Below are 17,923 nucleotides of genomic sequence, written 5' to 3' on the forward strand. Positions count from 1 at the left end.
ACGACCCACGCATGAATACACACACACACACATAAGCTCCTTTCAGTTTCTGTCAATCAAATCCACTCCCAAGGTTTTGGTTTGTCCAAGGCTATAGTAGAAGACACTTGCCCAAAGTGCCATGCAGTGGGACTGACCCCAGAACCATGTGGCTGAGAAACAAACTTCTAACCACACAGCTACTCATGCATCTACTACATATATAAAATTAGAACTCCAAGAGGAAAAGAAAGAAATTTATGTTTCCATTGTCTAATCAGTCATTATAGTTAACAATAAGTGTAGTTTCAGAAACCTGACAAATGCAGGAAAGAAAAGAGAGGGAGAAAATAGTAATGATAATCTTCCTTAAAGATGAATGATTCATAAATCCTTGTATCTCATATTTATATGAAACTAAGGTTTCTGAATCACTATGCAATTACAGAATTATATGAAACATGATACTGAAGAAAAAAGAAAAAAAATCACAAGGGTGTGTATGTGTTCCAATATAAGTATATGGACATTTAATTATTGTCAGTGATACCAGTTTAGCAATGAAGAATACAAATTATTGTGTCAGAAATAAAGATTAAAATCTCTGCTAAGAAGGATTTGGAATTATTCAGTTATAGAGTTCTATGTATTAAGATCTGTCACGTTCTTTCCACCTGACCCTGTTGTATATACACTTTATACATGTTTTCACCCCAGCTCCCGCCACTTTGATATAATTGGTCTATCTGTTATCTTTACATTCCCTCAGGTATTAGTGTAAATTATATCTAATATGGTGCAAGAGTTTTAATAGCAATGTCAGACCCCTAAAAGGGACATGTGACACGCCCACAGGGACAAATAATGGAAGCAGAAATGGATCCTTTAATTTTAGTTGTGACTACAAACATCTCTGCCACCAAAATCCACCCTTGGGCAGACACCTGAAATAGCTGAGAGCAACCAAGTTATTTGATATACTTGGGATGTATCGCACATGCTAATTAAACAACTTTACTCTCGTTATATTCCTTCTTGAGTAGATAAACACCAAAGAAAATTTTGGGGGCAGTTTTGAAGGGTGGGGTGGGGAGGGGTGCATTTACTTAATCATCTGAGCTGGTAATGTAATACCAAATTTACACCTTAAAAAATTCTCAGATACCATAAGTGGATCTTGTCTTAATTCCTATGAGTAGACATGATTCAAAATATAAGTAAAATAGGACAGTTTATGTGATTCCTTTCATAACATCTTTATAATTTTAACCTAATATATACTACATTTGATGGTGTATAATGTGCATTTTTGTTTCCAGAAACAGGTCTCAAAAAAATCGTCCCAGCTCTTATATTTAAAGCTGCTTTAAATATTACACACCTTAATCAAATTCTTGGTATAATACACTGCTTTGTTTTAACTTTGGTGATAACGAAAAATTTAGTAAAATAATTTTATTATTATCAAACTAGAGACTGAAACATTAACATGAAATATTTATGGATGGCTTTAATTTAGTTCACTTTAAAATAAGAAGTTTGTATTTATAGATCCAGGGACAGTCTTGGGTGATTTTGTATTAAAAGGGTTAATGCACTTTTTTTCCTGAATGTTGGTGCTGAAACTGAGGTGAATCTAGTATGCCTCTCTGCCTTTTATGCCATCCAAAGTCAATAACAGGAATTCAATTCAACAACCTTCATTTTTCAAAACTTCAATAACCAAATAAAAACACCAGTGTCTGCAAAAATTAGTGGCAATTTGCGTCATCAAAAATCCTTTAGTGAATTTCATACATTTGCATTTATATTTCAAATCCAGAGAGGGAAAAATCAGTTATTTCATGTTTTGTGGACATTAAATGAAGATTATGATGATGACATTTGGTGGTGGGGCCACTTTTTGTTATGAGATACAAAATCTTAATTCAGCTGGACTATCATCAACCATTATGGCCCATTCTTGCCTTACCTGTCAAAGATAGTTGACATGTCAAGCATGAAACTGAGTTAGCTAAAACAAAGAGGATTCGCTTGAAATCTAATCTGTTGGTTAATCTTACACAATAAAGTACAGGTTTGATAAACCAATATATGACAGGTGACCTGTTATTGTCTAGCACTGTACTCTGTTTGCTACTCAAACATCAGTCCTGTAGAAGGAAACATTTTAAGGATGTTTGTAATTATAAAGGACATAACCTCTAAAACAAATGATTTTAAAACTGACATTATGGTTGGTTATGAAACAAACTTCTTAACCACACACCGATGCCTATAGGTATTCATGCCTAACATTTGATATATACAGTATATATATATATATATATATATATATATATATATACTCTCTGAGTGGTTGGCGTTATGAAGGGCATCCAGCTGTAGAAACTCTGCCAAGTTTAGATTGGAGCCTGGTGTTGCCATCCGGTTTAACCAGTCCTCAGTCAAATTGTCCAACCCATGCTAGCATGGAAAGCGGACGTTAAACGATGATGATGATGATTAATTACTGGTGAAGGCCAGTTTATAGGGTTATCCTGGGTTTCTCGCCATAAAGGGTGAATCTTTAGACCCTAAAACCTGTTGGCCTATGACCTCTTTAATATATGGAGGTGGGTATCCAAGGTCAAATCATTCCATATTCATAAAAGTTTCCCTCTTCATATTTTAAAGAGGCCATAGGCCAACGGGTCTTAGGGTCTGAAGATATGCCATAAAGGGTACCTTTGTGGCAAGAAACTCAGGGTAACCCTATAAACCGGCCTTCACCAGTAATTAATATAGACTGCTCTACTTCTTAGAGTGCTTCTTCTCCGGATTTATGTTTTTCTAAAAAAAAACAATATGTATATATATATATATATATCATCATCATCATCATCATCATCGTTTAACGTCCGCTTTCCATGCTAGCATGGGTTGGACGATTTGACTGAGGACTGGCGAACCAGATGGCAACACCAGGCTCCAATCTAATTTGGCAGAGTTTCTACAGCTGGATGCCCTTCCTAACGCCAACCACTATATATGGATTTGCCATGATAGATCACTGATCACTACATTTATATTTTTTTTCTCCTTGTTTCTCTCCTTGTTTCCTTCCGTGTTCCTTTCTGTTGAAGAGCGTAGGCTCGAAACGTCAAAGACTTTCTCTATTCCCGAGCGTTATACTAATACATCCATTTGTTGTTTACACCACCTGTCTTCGTCTGTTGTTTTTTTCGTAAATTCTCCCATATATATTTATATATATGCATGTATTGAAAAGTGGACATTAAAAGAGTGATGATGATGATGGTGATGATGATGATGCTAGTGAAAAATATATTAGCAACTGTACTTGGTCTGGTCCAGATTTATTAATGACATCTCATGAATTCACTAATTTTTGAAAAATTTCATTTAAAAATCATGCTGACAATGTTAGCCCAGAAATGTTGATTCACTCAGAATTATTGCATTCAAGCATTTCAGATTGTAGTTAAAGATGAAATTCATAAAAATGCACTGGAGTATGAACAAATTAAGATCATCATCATTATCATCATTGTATTAACAACTGTTTTGGCATGCTTGCATGATGAGTCAGAGAGTAATCGTTGAGTCAGATTTTTCTATGGCCAGATTCTTTTCTTGTCACCAACCATAGAAAACCTGTCTCAATGAATTCCCTCTAACCCATGCAAGCATGAAAATGTTGATGTTTATACAATGATAATGATTGTCGGAACAAATCTTTAATTTTTGTCTTTGCAATTGTATTATGACATTTCTTAACATTAATTAATGATTTAGGCACTGAGAATGTCTTTGTATTCTTCAAACTAACTGCAATAACCCACCTTGCACCACACACCTTATGTTCTACCCCACCTCCGATACACTCACAGACTATAAATCAACACCCCTTTTATACCCATACACCCACCACACACACACAAATGCATAAACACATGCAAATGCACTTGTCTTCGCCAGCCAGAGAGCATCTACATGGTTGATGCTACCTGCTAGAAATAGCAGCCACACCCCTTTCAGTTCACAACTTGCTGTCTTAAAAAAAAAGACACATATGATGATGTAGGTTTGGATACTATGCCTGACAAGAAGACAGGATGGTCACAATTGGAATGCATTTGACCAAAGGTTTGCCCTATCAAGGTTGGTCTGGGGTTAAACAACAACACATTGACTCTCACACTTCACCACCCATCCACTGAACATACCTTGCACCCACGCCTTACTAATCACACACATATACATACATACCCATACACAACCTGGTTTACACACTTAACTTCCTCCTTGGTCATAAACATACATACATACATACAAAAACATATGTCACACATATTCCATTCCATTACCCCCACACTTATCAAATACACATCAACCTATTTTACATACGACATAAACAAATACAGGTATATCAAATACCATACAGCATAAATTTTCTACTTATTTATCTCCACCGCTAGAGGATGTTTCATAACTACCGGACGGCAATTAAGATAAGCTCCACTTGCGAAGGGGAGATAATCTCAAGAATCATGAATTTTCCATAACTGACAGCCATTAAGGAAAGGCCTGTCTGGAGATAAAAGGATAGTCATGGACATGTGTTTTTGGTTCAATAGCCATCATCAACATGACAATCATTCTGACTTATCGCCGGTAAACAAGGAACTTAAGACTTATATAGAAAAATACATTTATGGCCAATATCTACCTATCTATCTAGGGCAGGTAAAATTCCTGAGATCCACAGATGAGTTCTCTCCAGCAGTCTTTGTCCCTCTTTATTGCTGTCATGTCCTGTGTCTCCCAGAGGCCAGTGTCTGTCCTTAGGGCATCAACATGTGTCATCCGCGGTCTCCCTCTTCTAGTGTGTCCGTGTAGGGGCTCCCACAGGAGCACTGAGAGCAGTATCAACTCTGAGTGATGGTGAATATGTCCAGCTAACCTCAGTCTCTTCTGTGTTATTTTCGAGCTAACTACTGAGAGGCTCTCGTACAGCTCTGAGTTCTTCATCCTCAATGTACACTGATTAATGTTCAGAGCCATCCTCAGCATTCTCGTGTAGCAATATGGCCAATATAATTTACATAATTTCAACAAAAATAAGTTAAGAGAAATAACTCAGTGGCCTGTGGCATGTATTTGATCAACATAGACATATACAGGTATATCCAATACCATACAACATAAATTCTTGGTTTATTAAAAATGCCCTCCCAAGTCAGATTTATTTCCCTTACCATTGTTCACATTTTGGAATGAAAAACAAACCGGTTTTAATTCACTACTTCATGTCTACCATTTAAATGTGATACATTCTCAAATAATATCCCCTGCCTCTCTCTTTCTCTTCCCATTTTTCCCTTTCATTTTTCTTTTTCCTCCTCCTGTTTTGACGAAGGACCGTTGTCTGAAACACTGACTTAGTTTCATTTTCTTTTCTCTGCAGCATTAAATACATTGACTGTACTTTTACTGTTTTGTTTTATTTTTTTACTTATTTCAATGATTGGATTGTGGCCATGCTGGGGCACTGCCTTAAAGGGTTTCGATGAATAAATTGGACTCCAGTACTTATTTTATCTTTTTTCAACCCTGGTACTTATTCTATTGGTCACTTTGTTGAACCATGAAGTTATGGGGGTGTAAACAAACCAACATCAGTTGTTAAGAGGTGGCAGAGAACACACACATACACACACTCATTAGACCAGTTGGAAAATGCATTTGAAATATAGTTAACTAGCAAATAAAGAAAAAAGCCTATATTTTTATTACCATGTAAATGTGTTATCGGGCAAAATTTGAAATATTTCACCCCAAATCACATGACAGGACATAAGACCACATGAGCCTCTTGACCCTTTCCCCACCCTTCCATGTTTTCCATCCTTCTTTGTTCCAAAAGTGACTGTGCTTGATCTTAAGTTTTGTGTTTTTAATTGGATGAAAAAGAATTAGCATATATTATTTGTGGTGCCCGTTTTTAACGCCCCAAGAAATCACTAGGTTTGACCAATGCATAGCACAGGCCTTGTGTGTAGATCAGCTTGATCAAACATATTATGGGGCTAAACAACAATTGTTCCACTTCATTAACTGAGTCAACAATTGATCTCTCTCTCTCTCCCTCAGGCAAAAGGTTTTACTTGACGCATTACGCTTTTCCTGTACCTCACAAAAAACCGTTTTTATTTCACCTGAAGTACTGAAAATTACATCAATAGATGACTGGCTTATTTGCAGGGATTTCTTCAGCCCCAGCCCCCAAATATTGTAATAGCTTTTTTGTTTGTTTTTTTTTTTTGTTTTTTTCATCAAGATATTCTCTCATACCTCAATTTAATAGAGGTATAATTTCTTTTACTCAATGTAACAAAAATAGTTAACATTCAAATGAATACAGAATTTCAATTCAGAAAACAAAACAAAAAAAATAAACGGAAACCAACAAAAAAACACTTATAAATATAAAAGCTGTAAAAGAAAGTATTAAAAAAATAGCAATAACATCATGGAAGAGCTACTTCAACCATCTAAAAAACATACAAAAACTGATAAATTCATTTTTAATTTATTCCTTGCAGCGTCCAAATTTTTGTCACAGAACTGAAACCTGGTGATCAGATTGCAGCTGAACAATGAAAATTTCGATACCTGAGGAAATAAAAGAAAAGTATATTTTGCATAATAAGAATTTTAAAAACTAAGGGATATGAAATAAATCCTTTTTAATGGCACAACTCAAAGTAGATAAATCAGTATTGAGAATCATCATTTCTCATTATCTCTGCCAGTGACGGAATGTTCACTGACATGAGATAGTTGCCTCCATATTATGAGTGCATGTCATTGGAGTGTGTGTTAGCCATACTCTTCCATACCGACTTAGGGCATGTTGGAAAAAGATATTAATTTGGGAGTTTTCCTCCTCCTAGATTGATTGCTTTCATCACAGCTGAGGAGCACAATCTACCCTCACAAAAATCTATTTAACCCATAGACAGGACCCTCACAGATACTACCATTCTGGATCAAGATGTACCTGGGAGTAATGGTTATTAAAGGGTGACTCCACACTCCATACAACCCCAGAACTGGAATCTCATCACCAAATGCAGTTTAATATCATACCAGTATGTAGAATATCGGGTTAAAAAAAATCCTTGGATGCAAAAAAGTTGAAGGCTAGCCATGGGACTCGAACCCACATCTTCGGTGAACATGACAGATGTGCTACCATTACACCAAAGTAACACTTCAAATTTTTTCTATCTGTTTCAGAAGCTTTGTCCTTAACAGTGAGAATACTATGTTGTCTACATCATAAGAATTCTAGAAACTTTAAAAGATATGAAATAAATCATTTTAAATGGTAGAAGATAAATCTATAAATAATGGATGTAGAATATTAGGGCAGCTTTCAACGTTTTTTCCATCCCAGGGTTTTTCAACTCAATATTTTATATGTTATTACTTTATAGTTTTATCAACTTTGAGTTCTGCCATTAAAAATAGTTAATTTAACAGTTTTTGTGTGTTTTTAGATAACTAAAATGGTTTTTCCATGATGTAACTGCTTCAGTTTCCACATATTCATTTCCAACCAAATCACTTGCTAGACAAGTACAACCTCCAAAACATAAATAGTAGTTTGGAAACTTACTTTCAGAACAGTTAGTGTTATATGTTGATGGACAGCCATTGTATACAAATCCGGTTGAGCTGGCTGAAGTTAGGTCAATATTTGGACCAGACATCAAACAACCAGTAAAATTGAATCCCACCAGCAGTGCTGAACCATTTTGTAGTTTAACATTCCAAAGATTTTGGTTGAACGAGTCGTTTGCAATTAATTTTGTAAACAATATGTCAGGTCCTTTCTGCACTATAATTGAAAGATTGCCCAGGAGAAATTCAAACTTTACAAAATACCAGGCATTGTCATTTAAATTCTCACCTACTGTCACATTAGAAAGAGAACTGTTTATTTGCCATTCAAGGTTCAAAACTCCATTGTTCAGTGTTAATGTTAAGCTGTTACCAGTAGCACCAACTTGATGAAGTAATTTACCATTGGAACAAGTCCGAAAAGAAAGTCCAGAATTTGACTTAAGCTGCCAAATTTGAGATATATTGAGAAAGCCTGATGCATTTAAATACACATTGTTTGATAAAGTAGTGGAGAATGATGATGATGATGTCTTTACTGGAGGGAGAAAAAAGGTAACCAGTAGTAGCCCTGAAAATAAAGAAAAATATATATAAATATTGAATTCTCATATTAACAATAATAAATTCTCATTAACAATAATAAATATTGAATTCTCATATTAACAATAATAAAGTCAACAGGTTCCCAAAATATTTTGTCGTGCAACCTGCAGACAGTTTTCCAAAAATCATAAAACCCATACCTATATTCTTACCCCTGTTACCCTCACCTCTACCCCATCCCAATTTCAAGAAAACATTAAATGAAACAAGAACTTATGAATTTGAAAATGGTGAATAACATTTTTTCCTGAAAAAACTTCTAACAAGTTGGGCAAGTTGGCAACCTGGCCAGTCCGCCACTGTTCTACAATATGCAAAATGTTTTAATTCCTAATAATATTTATAGATATACAGTAGGATGGTTTTTTTATACATATCAAATATATATGGAGGGCCAGTGGAGAAAAATAGGCATCAAAAGGGGTTCATAGGAAAAACGGTTGAGAATCACTTCTGTAAGGTAATTGGATATACTGAATATAGAAGTTATAAGCTGTGGACAAGATATCAAATTTTAATGGGGTACCTTTTTGGAAAAGGTACACTGAATTTAACTGTCATCTGACAAGGCTTTTAATACTGTTAGCCTTCTTATTTTATAAAATATAAATTATTATTACCTTTTACTTTTAACAACCAGAAACCGTGACAAAAAGTAAAAGTAATGTGCTAAACTCAAGGACTACCTTGTTTCAAAATATTACAAAATTTTACACAGACTAAAACTGGAATTTCAGAATGAAAGTGGGCTGTATATATTACACACACACACAAACATTACACACACAAAGACACATATATACACACACACATGCACAAACACACATATATACATACACACAAACATATATACATACATATATATATACATATATATATATACATACATATGTATATATACATATATATATATATATATATATATATATATATATATATATATATATATATTTATAAATAAATATATATATGTGTGTGTGTGTGTGTATATATAAACACTTTCTTTCAAGTAGGGTTTGTATAGATGTATAAAAGAAGCATGAGAAAGTAATAAAAATGTGAGAATTTCATTGTGTAAACTCCGTGTTATTAGCGTAAACACTGTTTAACAAGTGTAAACACATTTACATATTTATAATTAAACTGTAGTTTACTCATCTATACAATATATAGATCACTTTCTAGCTCCACCCAAAACTCTCCCTTCTAAAATGTGAGTAGTCATGTAACACCTCTACTGCAAGAAACCTGTTCTACTCCAGCCTTTTCTTCTTATACTTTACCCCTCTCTCTACTCCTTATTCTCCAAGCATAAAGTTGCCTCCCACTCGTCTCAGGGTCTGTTGTCTCACAAGCTGCATTGCAACCCCCACATGTGCTGGTTGCATGAAAAATGTACCTGGTGCATGCTGTAGAGTGCTTGGTGTTAGAAAGAGCATCCAACTGTGAAATTTAACATCTGTTTTTCATGCAGGCATGGGTGGGACGGTTTGTCAGTTATTAGAGGGGAGATAATCATTTTTTTATCATAATTTGTGCGATTAGAAATTTGGATTTGAAATTAAGAAAATTGGAAGAGTTACATTTGAAGAATAATCTAGATGACAGGTTGTGTAAAAGATGCCCACTTCATTTGAGTGTTGAGGATATATTTATATTAAATGGCTCAACTGTTACAATCGCAACGACTTAGGACCCGAGAATCTACATGTTATAAAGGAATGTCCAGTAATTTACTGGGAGATACAGTAACTGGTGCAGTTTATCATCAAAAGGTTTGATTGGAGCACTCTTTTTTGACAGTACTGTAACTGGTTCCATTTACCAGAACTTGTTGAAGCAATCTGACATGTCAAGCATTCAAAGAGGACCTTGAAGATGTGGAATTTTATTCCCAGCAAGATGGGGACCCTTCATGCTACTATAATAATGTAAGGACGTACCTTGATTAGATTTTAACAAATAGGTGGATTGGATGAAGAGTTTCAGTAGAATACCCTTCGCATTCACTGGACCCCAAATCAGTAGATTTTTAAAGCGATACTTAAAAGATAAGTTTACATATAAAACTAACAATAGTTAAAGAATTTGGGTACAACCATTGAACGAGAATGCGCTCAAATAGCGAACAAAATGCTTCTTGATGTTTGCAATCCCATTACTTCGTGTTATCAACAATGTCTGGACCAGAAATTTCATCAGTTTGAAAACAGACGTCCATGAAATAATTAATACACACTGACTTTAAAAGCGATGTCCATACGTTTCTTGGGACACCCTATTATGTACGTACATACATATATGCATGCATACATTCAATTACATCGAAGAAAAGTTATGACAGCCATTTAAAACACATATACCATATAGTTATTATTCACTTTTGTCAAATAAAGTGTCAAAAAGTTTCGCTGTGCATCTGCAACTTGGACAATATGACGTAACATTTTGGCATTTTAAACTGCAGAATACTATCAATAAATTAAAACAAAAATGAATGCGTGTGTGTGCGTGCGTGTTAGTCATGAATTTCTCTCAAGTTTCTTTCGCAGTTTCAACAAACGATTTCAGAATAAAATCGCTTGTCAAACAAGCTCTGAAATATATAGGCTAAGACTCGGCTGTAATACGAATATGTACGTTAGTTTGTATCAGAGTTGTGCAGAGCCGAGTTAGGATTCTTGATTTCAACATTTTCTAATTTTCCATTCATAGAATTAAATCTTTTAGAACATTGTCATTTTACAGGATTTTGCTGGCAAATTCTTAAATTAACATAAACGTTTATTTATATGAAAGAAAATTACCGGGAAACTTTCTTCTAATTCTTTCTGTTAAATCTATATTTAAACCATTTGTGGGGAATTCTTTTTTATCATAACAACTGGTTGCCCACCGCAAGATTTAACCGAACCAAGCCAGTATGCTCGCAGCATAACCACAGGTGATGGAGAGGCTAAGGCGTTTGGAAAGCCAAGCGCCCTCACGGGCATCACCTGACACCTTGGTGAGGTGAGCTGCCAATGTTGACAAGGATTTCGCGTTTAGTGGCCCAGTCCCTCCGAACATCTCAGTCACCACATATTGGAAGAGATAGTTCACTATCAGGTCTCGATACTTCAGGGTTTTCTTCCATTCGGCTACGGAAGCAGTGGCCCTTCCATTAACTGCAGCATCTAGGATGTGGGAGGGAGCAAAGGAGTTGCAGACTGTGGCGTCCTAAATGAGGCACCTACCTCTAACCCAGGGATAGAGGGTAAGACCATCTGGTCTCTTTCCATCACTTCTGGTTAACCCCGACGGCTCCAGAACTGAGGGGATATTACTCCGAGCCAGGGCCCACTAAATGATTAGGTTTAGCTTGGTGTGGTGAGCGAAGCGATAAGCATTTAGGCGGCAAGACAGACCACGAAGACCTGTGGGGTTGAGAGGCCTACCACAGTGACATCTCAGTCCCCTACAAATGTCAGCTCCTACTCTGAGTGCCATACAGATGCGGAATCAGTGGTGGCTCGTGTATAGGCATTACGGACCTGCAGCACCCCCTATTTCCACTCGATATTATTGATGACATTCAATATAATGAGTCCTTTTTTCTTTAATTCTTTCTTTATACTTGTACATTATATAATCCTTAAGCTTAATGTCAGTAGCCATCGCCCAGTTTATGAAAAAAATACAAAAATCCTTGTATAGAACTGTGCACTTTACAGTTCCAGCGACGCGGTGGTTGGCTGTTGTACGCATGCTCACATGTCCGAGAGAGAGAGAGAGAGAGCACTGAGTGAGCGACAGTGCTGATCCCAGTGTTCCGGTGAAAGGTAGTGTCTCTTTTTGACTGCGTGTGTTGCGCTTAAAAATGCGTAGAAGTAGATTATTATCTTGCTTCCAGCGTCAGTGTTGCTGCCAGGATGTGAAAAATAGGCCACATTTCCCCCCCCTTATTTTGTGATTTAGGGTGGATTTTTGAAAAACAAGGGGGAATTCACGGCTGTGTTCAATAAACAAATTAAACACACTACACGGCAGTGGCTAAAACGCGAACCGATTAAATTTATGTATAAATTTTCTTCTTATATATTTATTTCCTTTTACACAATATTAAAACAACGGCTAAAAATTTTCTGAAGCAGCACCCCACTAATTTTATTTACGAGCCGCCACTGTGCAGAGCTCATCTAGACCGAGTTGGTCACAGGCAAGGCATCAAATCAATCCAGTTCCCCGAGAATTTTGCACTAGCTGAGAGTAGGCGACACCTTGAAGATTGATCAGAATTGATCAAGGAGAGAGTTGAAAGTGGCACCTGAACGCAGAGTGCCCCATACTCTGTTTTTGCCTATCTTCCACTGTAACCGGAACTGACAAACCTAGATCTCTCCACTGTGATAGAGCTTCATCCATCTCCCTGTTGGAATCAGTCCATGTTGGAGAGGTGAGATGTTGCCTACCGAAGAGGAGCAAGCGGGAGTCTGGGGAAGAGTTTGACATTGACCAAGCATTCGAGTTTCCTGAAGATTAGGTCGTCAAAGTATTTGAGGGACGACAGGAATCTGTAAGAGGAACAAACTCTCGGAAAATACAACAGCTTAGGAATTGACAAGTAATTCCTAAGTATAAAAAAAACCTTGATGGGGCTCAATTATCTTAAGGTTTTTGAAAGTTGTTCAATCCATAAATGGGACGTTTCAGTGTCAAACAGGATAAATTTACTGGCCAGGTCACCAAGACACTTCAAATGAGGACTGCCTTAGTCAAACTGAGACGCATGGTATGGTTAACTGATGAGTGTACACACACATATGTACTAAAGGAGCAGACCTGTGGTCAGCAACAACCATCCTGTCTTTCTAGAGTTTTGAAGGACAATTATCTTATGTATCTTTTATTTTTCCAGACAGTTGGACAAATTTGATGAAAATTTGGCTGCTATTTTTAGAAGATTGAGTGACAACGTAGAAATTCCCTTATATATTGAAACGCTTGATGTTGGAGAAATCCAACAAAATAACAAAAAGAAAGAGAGGAGAAGGTTGAAGAGAAAGACTGGTTCGACAGAAAAACACTTGCTACATTCCTAAATACTTGAGATGTTTGGGATTTAACATTTAGAAAAAATGTTTGAACTATTGGAAATGTGTCAATAATAATAATCGCTATCATTATTTCTTAAAATATTTCTTCATCGTAAAGATTTCTTTTATTTACTACTAGGGTGATGGATGTAGTCAGTCAAAGACCTAATTGTGATTGTTTTTGGAAAAAGGATGTGGTCGAGTACTTGATTGTTATTTATTTTGACACCGAAGGTGACTCAGAATGTAAAGAGGTAGAAATAAATAATCTTTTCTACTATAGGCACAAGGCCTGAAATTTTGGAGCAGGGAACTAGTCGACCTCGAAAGGATTAAAGGAAAAATTAATCTCGACGGAACTTGAACTCAGAACGTAAAAACTGGAAGGTATTCCGCTGAACATTTTGTCTGGCGTACTAACGACTCTGCCAGCTCATCACCTTAGAGGTGAAAATAATGCAACGCATTTCTTTCAGTACTTTAGCAGTTTTGTAACTCACGACGGTTACTAAAAATAATATTTTTAGTAATTTAAGCATATGACTAGCGATTTTAAGATGGGGGAGATTAATCGATTACATCAACCTTAGTACTTGTCTGGTAATTTATTTTATCGACCTAGGAGGGATAAAAGACAAAGACGGCCTTGGCGGTATCTGAACCCAGAACAAAATACTGCAAGGCATTTTTCCGACACTAGCAATTCTACAAATCCCTAACATGTCCGTAATTTTTCCCGAAAACATACACATACAGCAATATTTCACTAAACGATCTCCTACTTTAATGAACTTTTGGAATTAACCTATTATCGAAACACAATTATTTTTATTCACAAAAGGATTAATAAATAATCTATTACAATCATGAAACGGATGTAATAGTTGATCGGCAGACTTTCGGAATAGCTATCACTACCTTATGGAGAAGGAAAATGGCAAAGAATTGGGATGATTGTTTCATAGTTTATTTACTAATCCTTTTGTTTATTGACTTCGAAACTGTTTCAACTAAGATCATTTTCAGCCATTCGGTTGATTGTGTCATTTCACTAAGCCTAGTAATAATAAGTACATAGTTTTTTATGCAAACAATATTAAATACAAAAAAAAAACTAAGAAAATAAAACTACTCCAGTGTCCCATAACAACATCAGTTCAGTAACTGAATCACACTGAAGAAATAACAATCACCTGACAATTGGTTCTTTATTTACTACAAAGTCCGTGAATGGGAAACATAACGAACATTAATTTCAAAACTGGATATTTCTTTATACAATGAGGGGGAAAAAATAGACGAGATGAAAAGAAAATATTAAAATTATAGGCATTGTAACCATGCCAAATTATGAAATGAACAAATATATACATCCTAAAAGATGGGCAACCAAGAAAGTAAAATTCGGGAATCCTACAAGTCCCCTTCAGTAGCAAAGTAAATGCTTTCTTCTTACTATGAAATTATAGGTGAAAATTAAGTGGAACCATCGTGTCCTGCCAAGCTCACAACTCTCACCCATATTTCAGCATATTTACTGGAAGGCAGACTTCCTTCTCCACTATCGTCTTTCTCTTCGAGTGATCTAAAAAGTTAAAGGTGTAGTCTTAGAGTAAAAACCCTGCTTTTAGTTATCTTCACAACATCACATTCACCAGATACAGGAGAACTACCTGTCCTTCCTTGCCAACTGATAATAATTTCTAACATGGGCACAAGGCCAAGAAATTTGGGGGAAGCAGAACAGTCGATTCTATTGATCCCCAATACTTGATTGGCATTTTATTGAATCAGGGGGGTAAAATGATAGAGAAAAATGTCAAAGGAAAAAAGTCACAGCTACAAGAACGCCTTTATAACTTGTAAGTTTACAGGAGAACCACAAGACAAAAGTTTCTTCTTGGCGTCAGCTGGACTATTCGTCTTAACATTTAAAATACTGAATATACACGTAATGCCACGATACTATGTAAGGTGTTGTCAATCCTTGTATATGTCATGTATTGTCAGCAACTGACTTAACATTTTTTTTTGTCCCATTGTCTGAATTTGCTTATGAAATTGAATAAAATGGTTGGGGTTTTTTTCCACGTTTAATGCCATCATAAATAAATCATGTACAAGTCATGTATTGTCAGTTAATAACTGATTTAAAATAACTTTTGTTTTATTATTTGAATTGTTTATAGTATTTAAATAAAATGTGGCTTTCTCCTAGCTATTATTGTGACTTTTTTTCAAAACACCATTTTATTTTAATGATCCTAGAAGAATAAAGGCAAAGTTGTCATCGGTAGAATTTGAACTCGAGACTTGAAGAAACTGAAACAAGTATCACAAAGCATTTTCTCACTGTCAAATGAGTTTGCCAATCTACCACCCTAATAAACGATATTATTTTAAATATATATACATATCAGCGACAGAGGTAATATTAAAGCCAAGCCGGCGATCTTTCGGTACGAGTTGCTAAATGGCCTTTTCCGTAAAAAGTGTCTTCGGCGATCTTTACCAAAGATCGGCCTTTTCCGTAACACCCGCACGATCTTCACTATGGTGTTAGGGTTAGGGTTTTAGTGTCAGGGTTTTAGGGTTACGGTTTAGGGTTACGGTTAGGGACGAAATTTCCTAACGCAAACCCTAAAACCCAAACCCTAACCGTAAACCTAACCCTAACTCTAAACCCTTCAAAATAAATCGCGCTCTGTGTATGTCTTTCGCCGTTATGACGTCGTTTCCCTGTTTCTCTCCAACACTTTTTACGGAAAAGGCCGATCTTTGGTAAAAATCGCCGAAGACACTTTTTAGGGAAAAGGCCGATATTTAGGAACTCGTACCGAAAGATCGCCGCCAAGCCAATGAGTTTCTTTCATGGTAACTACCGCAGTATAGTTTGTCTAACAGAACACTCACGTTTAAGTAGGGATAAATACAACCTCCGATATATTTTTATATTAGCACATTAGCTCAAATCTGTAGGTGAATTTAGTGAATTGAATTGAAGAATATCTATTTTATTAACTGGGGAGATAGCAAACGAAGTCAACTAAAAAGGCAAAATTAATAATGAAGTCTCACATTGGAACGAGGAGAGAGGAATAGTAAATCGACTATTGGTAAATTGCTACGTTTTTATTTATTTACAACGAACAGAGATAAAAGGCAAAACTGACTGAATTCTGAAAGACATCGTCAACAGCTCTCCTGAGTACACCAGAAAATGCCTCTGTGTGATAAAGTTACCATACTAGAAGACATGTCGAAATAGAGATTATGTCGTATTTATCTAAATATTGTCAGGGATCGCCGAAACAAAAATTCTCAATCGATATATCAATTCTAACAAACAATATGTCTCCAAAATGGAGTGTTTAATTATCCAGTTATGTGTTGTGTGTTGGCACTCCGTCGCTTACGACATCGAGGGTTCCAGTTGATCCGATCAACGGAACAGCCTGCTCGTGAAATTAACGTTTACGACGTCGAGGGTTCCAGTTGATCCGATCAACGGAACAGCCTGCTCGTGAAATTAACGTGCAAGTAGCTGAGCACTCCACAGACACGTGTACCCTTAACGTAGTTCTCGGGGATATTCAGCGTGACACAGTGTGACAAGGCTGGCCCCTTTGAATTACAGGGCACAACAGAAACAGGAAGTAAGAGTGAGAGAAAGTTGTGGTGAAAGAGTACGGCAGGGTTCCTTGTGGAACTTTAGGTGTTTTCGCTCAATAAACACTCACAACGCGAAACCGCGAGTCCGCTGCCCTAACCACTGGACCATTGCGCCTCTATCCAGTTATAAGGATCTGGAAATAAATATATCCAGAATGTGGGGTGGGGGACTAAAAGAAACAATTACTATAATTAATAGGGGCCTTGGGAATTATATAAAACCGAAAAGATATAAAATACGTAACTGAAACTCCAGACCTTACACACACATCTTACAGAAGACAACACAACTAGTTATGATTACACACTGTAATTTTCAAGACAAAAGAAGAAAAAAAACACTGAACGTTGCTCAAGGGACGATGTTGTGCAATAAAATAAAACTAATGAAATAATAATGAATTGTTTCATAATGAAACAAGATCTGATGGAAGAATAAAGTAAGGAAATGGACAATATCAGATAGTGGCGAATTAGTCCAGTTATCAGAGGAGCACTGCAGTAAAAGTGTCTGTTGTCTGTGCTTGAGTTAAAATATTGCTCAGGTTAACTTTGCTTTTCATCCCTTTCAGTGTCGATAAATACGTAAGGTAGATACCTTGGGCTGGTGCCAGCACACTCTCTCTCTCTCTCTCTCTCTGAAAGAAATCAACTAGATCTAAAGGATAGGATCCAAGAGGTCTAAAAATGCCTAAGACGCATCTTACGTCAAAATGTACCCTATGATTCCATCAGGAACTGAAGGCTCAAGGCTATAATACAATAAATAATTAATTACGTTTATTAAAAGCATTTTTTATAACTAGGAATCTTAAGTTCTTTATTTTCATTATACTTTAACTTAGGTGAAATTGAAAGTGATCAACTTTCCAATCACATAATGTGTGCGCATTATAATT

At 36.2% G+C, this 17,923-nt stretch overlaps 1 protein-coding gene across 2 annotated transcripts in view; it reads right to left on the bottom strand.

The window, feature by feature from the left end:
* The window catches only part of LOC106873032 (protein crumbs), a 201,573-nt gene that overhangs the window by 143,814 nt on the left and 39,836 nt on the right, over positions 1-17,923 (bottom strand). For both annotated transcript variants that reach the window (XM_052972968.1, XM_014920238.2), the window contains exon 2: positions 7,667-8,242. In XM_052972968.1, coding sequence (XP_052828928.1) covers positions 7,667-8,242 — 576 coding nt within the window. The remainder of the gene's footprint in view (positions 1-7,666; positions 8,243-17,923) is intronic.

Source organism: Octopus bimaculoides, chromosome 1 (assembly GCF_001194135.2).
Source record: "Octopus bimaculoides isolate UCB-OBI-ISO-001 chromosome 1, ASM119413v2, whole genome shotgun sequence".
Taxonomy (NCBI): Eukaryota; Metazoa; Mollusca; class Cephalopoda; order Octopoda; family Octopodidae; genus Octopus; species Octopus bimaculoides.